General features: G+C 51.4%; 1 protein-coding gene across 1 annotated transcript; it reads right to left on the bottom strand.

The window, feature by feature from the left end:
* Positions 1 to 1,798: 1,798 nt before the first annotated feature.
* EMWEY_00013290 (hypothetical protein, conserved) lies at positions 1,799 to 4,036 on the bottom strand (the record flags this gene model as incomplete). The annotated part of the gene is made up of 1 exon (XM_013479212.1): positions 1,799 to 4,036. The coding sequence occupies one exon, from the start codon at positions 4,034 to 4,036 to the stop codon at positions 1,799 to 1,801; it is 2,238 nt and encodes a 745-aa protein (XP_013334666.1).
* Between the last annotated feature and the right edge of the window lie 1,764 nt (positions 4,037 to 5,800).

Here is a 5,800-nt window from a genome sequence, read left to right as displayed (position 1 = left end):
TTCATGTAATCACACAAAACTCACCCACGACTTTGCTTCTGCGCACTGTGAATAAGGTGAAAAGGCCGATCGCTAGAACAGTGTCTCCAACGACACCGAAGTCAGCCGTTCCTAACGTGGAGCGTCTGCCTAACAGAAATGTCTGCTAAGCAAACACTCTACACTGAAGCATATTGAACAAAATATGGGACGTGTCACTCAGTGCATATTGCTGAACGCTCACTTAAATGGGTACCGCCGAGAGTTCCTCCCGTACTGTACCCCCGCTAAAAAAACGCACCGAGCAGGCCTTGAATGCTCCCCACTACGGCGTGGCTAATAACAAGGGCAGATACGGAGCAGAAAAAATGTTGCTCTCTTCTCTACATTCGTGGGAGTGCGCTTATTGCTGCACTTCTGGGCGCAGCTTATGTGCGCAGACCTCCTCCTGACCCCGTTTCGCCTCTTTTTCTCTCGCTTCGCCTTTCGCTGCATCTGCCCTTGGTAGTCTCTTCAAGCCATAAAATATGCATCGGCTGCGCGAGAAACATGGAACGCCAAAATGAAGACGTACATTGCATATTGACTCTGTCTCGACGATTACAATGCTCAGTCTGGTGCCTTGTTAAGATAAGTAGCTCTTCCGTCTTGTTTTGCTTGTCTTCCTGAGCCAATACCGCAAGTTGTATGGAGGTTCCCTTCAGTGCTGCTGCTGTCGCTGCGAGGCCCTTAATGTCCGACTGCGACATCGCCGGACTATATATGTATGACATTCACTTGCTTCAGCACAGCTTCAATTTGCCTTCTTTTACTGCTCATTTCGGAGTCCCAGATTTGTTTGCTGTTGGTAGCAAAACTCTGCCGCTGCTGGCTGGTACGCCCTGCCACTGCTGGTGCTCTCTTTTGGGGCCAGCAGTCCTGCTGCGGTATCGGTGGCAGCTCCACATGGTTAAAGCCGCCGCCTTCGTTGTGTTTTATCTTTGCCGCTGCAGCAAGAACGTGACTACAGGCCAGCCGCACGATCCGTAAAACTAGATGCGATTCGCGCTACTGTCCCTTTAAAACAGAGGGGCGTTGAGCTCGACAACGGCCATGAAATTGAGGCGCATGCATTTCGCCCTCTTTCTTGGCCCCTTTCTGCAACATCCTTGTCGGTCTCTCCACGCCACCAAATCTGCCTCGGCTGGGAGAGAAAAGGGGAATGCCGAAAGGGCAACGCATACTACAGACTGACTTTGCCTCGCCGGCAACAATATTCAGTCTGGTGCCTTGTCGGGCAAGTAGCCCTTTGGTTTTCGACCCGCCGCCTCTCTCCTGCTGTGTCTTTGCCGCTGCAGCGAGAGCCTTGTCACGGGCCATATATGCCTTCTGTGTAACTAGCTGCAGTTCCCTATGCAGCTCCTCTAAAATACAAGGGTTCGAAAACCTATGCTTCATAGAGTCTCTGTTGTCGTGAGTCAGCTGAGTCTCCATCCGGGCCTCCTCGGGAACTCCCCAAGAGAGCACCTCCTTTAGGATGTCTTGCGTCCTTGTGGCGGCAACTGCGGCCTCTTGAGTCGCTCTTGAAGCCACCCTCTCCATCACGTGATGCACATCTGCATCCTGAACTGCATTTGCTTCCTCCGCTGTTCCGGCAATCCAACTGGAGACGAAACAGCTTCCACCAACGACACCAGCTCCCCTCCCACACCTTTTGCTGGCTTGCTCGCAAAGTGCGCACACTCGACTTTCGTTGTCTCCAGTAGGTGCTCTATCTACTCGTACTATCTCTTCAGCTTCTGTTCTTCTTTCTGCAGCTCCTCGTCTAGCTTGTCGAATGTCAGATAAGTAGCTCTTCAGTTCTGTTTTGCTGGTCGTCCTGAATCAATGTAACAAGCTGTATGACTGCTCCCTTCAGTGCAGCTGTTGTTCCTGCTAAGCTCTTTATGTCCGATTTTGCCCTCGCCGCATCCTGTAAGGCATTCACTTGCTTTATCACAGCTTCAATTTGCATTCTTTTACTGCTCACTTCGGAGTCCCACATTTGCTGTTGGTGGCTAAGCTCTGCCGCTGCTGCTGCTCTTCGTGCCAGATTGGCGCTTTGCTTCACGTCGTCTTCCAGAGACTCTGAAAGCTGCCAGAAAAGCCGCAACATCTCCGCATGCCCCAAACAAGATTCAGCATGCATAGCAGCATCCCTTGCATCTTCAACTAATTGCATCATACGCTTCAATCCGCCGTCTCTCTCCTGCTGTATCTTTGCCGCTGCAGCGAGAGCCTTGTCACGGGCCATATATGCCTTCTGTGTAACTAGCTGCAGTTCCCTATGCAGCTCCTCTAAAATACAAGGGTTCGAAAACCTATGCTTCATAGAGTCTCTGTTGTCGTGAGTCAGCTGAGTCTCCATCCGGGCCTCCTCGGGAACTCCCCAAGAGAGCACCTCCTTTAGGATGTCTTGCGTCCTTGTGGCGGCAACTGCGGCCTCTTGAGTCGCTCTTGAAGCCACCCTCTCCATCACGTGATGCACATCTGCATCCTGAACTGCATTTGCTTCCTCCGCTGTTCCGACAATCGAACTTAAGTGAGACGAAACAGCTTCCACCAACGACATTAGCTCCCCTCCCACACCTTTTGCTGGCTTGCTCGCAAAGACAGCAGACTCGATGTCCGTTGTCTCCAGTAGATTTTCGATTTCTTCATAGTATCTCTTCAGCAGCTGATCTCCTCTGTCCAGCTCCCCCTCTAGCTTGTCGAGTGTCTCTAGGACAGTGGTATCTTTTTCGGCAAGAGACTGCTGCCGCTGCCTCTCCACGCTGCAAAGGAGTCTCTGTCCCTCCAGAAGGTCTCGACATTCCCTGTACTGGCATACCTGCTCCCGCACGAAATGAGACAACATAAATGCCGTCACACCAGCTTTCAAATCAAATGTAGACCGTCTCCCTGCCTCTGCAGCTTCAAGCGCTCCCTTGAGAAGGGCGGCATCTGTTGCAACCGCAGCCAGCAAACCCCCACTTTCCACGCCTGTCAATGCCGGGAGATACTTCAGCTCCCGCCGGGCCTTTGAAGCATAAGTAGTGGAAGCTTGGTATGCAAATGTAATATTCCCCATAAGGTATACAAGGGAATCTGTGAGGCTTTGGTCCACTGTTGCCAGTGTATCGAGCTCCAGAATAGAAAAGGCAGCAGGACGCTGCACATTGCACATTTGCTGAGCCGTCCTCAGTCCCTGTTGCCGTGCTGCTTCACACAGCCGAGAAACAGCGGAGACACCGCTGGCGAGAGCATGTTGCAGTACATCCTCGGGGTACCCCCAATGTTCCGACGAACCCGTCAGGACCTTCCGCTGCACCTGCTTAGCCCTTTCGAAACACTCATGAGCGTCTTGAACAGCAGCAAGTGCATGTTTATCCTCCTCCCCTAAAGTATCGGCCAGAAATTTAGCAAGTGGGCGTAACCGCTGCAGGTCCTCCAACTTGTCCAGCAGCAACATTTGTCCGACCCCTCTCTCATCTATCGGTTGTTGCGCACTTCGCTGGTGCTCCTCCTGACTCCGCTGATCCTCTTGAGTCTGGTCCTCTTTCTTATGTTGTTGCATTTTCTTCCCCTGCTGCTCATCCTTTTCTCTACCGAATAACTTCTCCCCTAAAATGTCAGATGCCAGTCGGGGGCGAGCCGCGAGCAGCCCCAAGCATGCAACAGACAAAATGACCGCAACGATACGGCCAAAGGTAGGCCCTCTTCGTCCCGTTTCATTCTTCAGCTGCAAAGACTGTGCAGCTGCCGCGTTGGCATTATCTGGTTCACTTGCCAAGTAGTCTTCTGCAGAAACAAGATGGCTTGTGGCAGCAAGGCTGGAACCGTGGGAGCCCTCCAACAGGGAACGCATGTTTGTCAATGCCAGCTCAGAAAACGTTGCCTTGCTGGTGTCGGTGTCCTGTACGGAATCTATAGTCCAGGGGCCTTCAGAGGCACCGGTAGTAGCCATAGAATCTGTGTCCATATCCCCCCAGCTGCGCAAAGCTGATATGCTGGAAGCAGCATCATTCAAAAGGAGAGCCAGTACGCCCAAACTTTGCATTGGGCTAAGGTAGGGGAAAACGCGCATCTTCGATATCTTTGGAAACTCAAGGGCATCTAGCATGCGGGGGGTAAACAATCGCAACTGCAGGGATGGGAGATCACAGCATCTCAGAGACGCCGTCGCTTGCAAGTACCGCGATGGTGTGCTTCCTCGACGTTGTCCAAGCAAACCTCAGAAATTAAAAGCATGCGCCTCATAAAGTGGAACAAGTGTATTGAGTTGCCCTAGCATGGCAGGAATACACTAGCTGGCTCTTCCAGTACTCGGGATGGGCGCACTATTATCGATGGAATCAGTAACAACAGTACAACGGTTGTTATCGCTTACCCCCTCTTTTAATTTGGAGAGACAATTTATCTCCAAATAAGTGCGGATTCTTGTGTGGAATGTAAATGCAAGACCAGCCCACCGACTTTCAGTCGCAACAGCCACGACCGTACTGCAGTTGCTAGCGTAGACGCCCTAGTTGCTTGGAATAATTTGATCAAACCACCGTATTGACAGGGGGCAAAAAACAAGGCCAAACACAAACTATAACAAGTATTCGCAGGAAGTTCAAACCGACTACTTCAGGAGTGCGGTAGAGCTTGGAGACGGCCCTGAGGAGGACAACTTGCCACAATAGCGCAGTGACGGACCAGAGCTACAATGCACCTGGATATAGCCCCCTATAATGAAAATTATACCCTCGTTCCTAATGAGAGTTATTTTTAATCGCAGTGCAGTGCCTCCAGACACTAACGTATTTCACACGCAGGAGCCTTAAGCGCTCGATGCACAGGTCTGTGGGAGGAGGCGCCGGCGGTGGTGTGAGCGCCGTGTTTGTTCTAGCAGATGCACGACTCTTCACAGGCGTTTAACCTCCTTATAATTCACTTGCATCTGGCTCTAATTTTCTTGTCCAGTTCATCACTCGGCCTGTCCTGGTAGGTGGGCAACTAGTGTCCTCATCGCCCTGGACTCGGCGGGGCTCGTCCCCTGAGCAGACACTGGCCGTGCTTCTAACCAGCTTCGCGACACCAGCCTGCTAGACTTGTTTCCACTATCTCTGCATTAGATTATCCATAGTGACACTTGCTAAGCGAGCTGGAGAAGGGTTCACTTGTCCGAGCTCTTCCCCCAGTTGTCACAAGACAACTTGAACATCCTAGAGGTAGCATACCGTGTGCGATGCTGGCAAACCTGGCTGAAGTGGACGCATCAACCATTTCTCGGCCTCAGTAGGTGAACAGCAAGGGTGCAAAAGTTCTCAACGATTGTCTACAGCGCTTTTGCATACAGAGAATACGGCTTTTTGTTGCAGTCTGTGGGGCTACCTTGCACATGTCGCAGAAAGGCGCGTTGCAACTCAGACTATGATGCCTCCTCTCCCTCTTCTGTTGGCGCTTGAGCCACTGAGTTCACGACGCCTTCATATTGGGGAAGGGAGCTAGTTGCATATGGGGAATGTTCATCTTAAGTACTTGGGCTCTGCTGCATGCCAGGATTGTCCTCGGAGAAGATCCACGAGTCGTCTTAATATTGGTAGCATCGCATATTTCACAGCGTGCAGTTACCAACAACGAAGTTTGTCCCCACAAAAGTGCTCCCCATTGCAGACCCCTGTGTAGTACCAAGGCTTCATGAATGAATGCAAGAGTAAAAAAAACCCTCGGAATCCTTCCATAGTTGTCGTCAAACCTCAGCCTCTTACTTCTTTAGTAAAAAAAGAGAGGCGGGCAGCCATTATGAGCTGGAGAAGCTCATAATGGCTGGGGGGGC

Source organism: Eimeria maxima, genomic scaffold (genome assembly GCF_000499605.1).
Source record: "Eimeria maxima Weybridge genomic scaffold, Emw_scaff98, whole genome shotgun sequence".
Classification (NCBI taxonomy): Eukaryota; Apicomplexa; class Conoidasida; order Eucoccidiorida; family Eimeriidae; genus Eimeria; species Eimeria maxima.
Note: the sequence above shows the minus strand (reverse complement) of the source record. Positions and strands in the feature narration are given on the sequence as shown.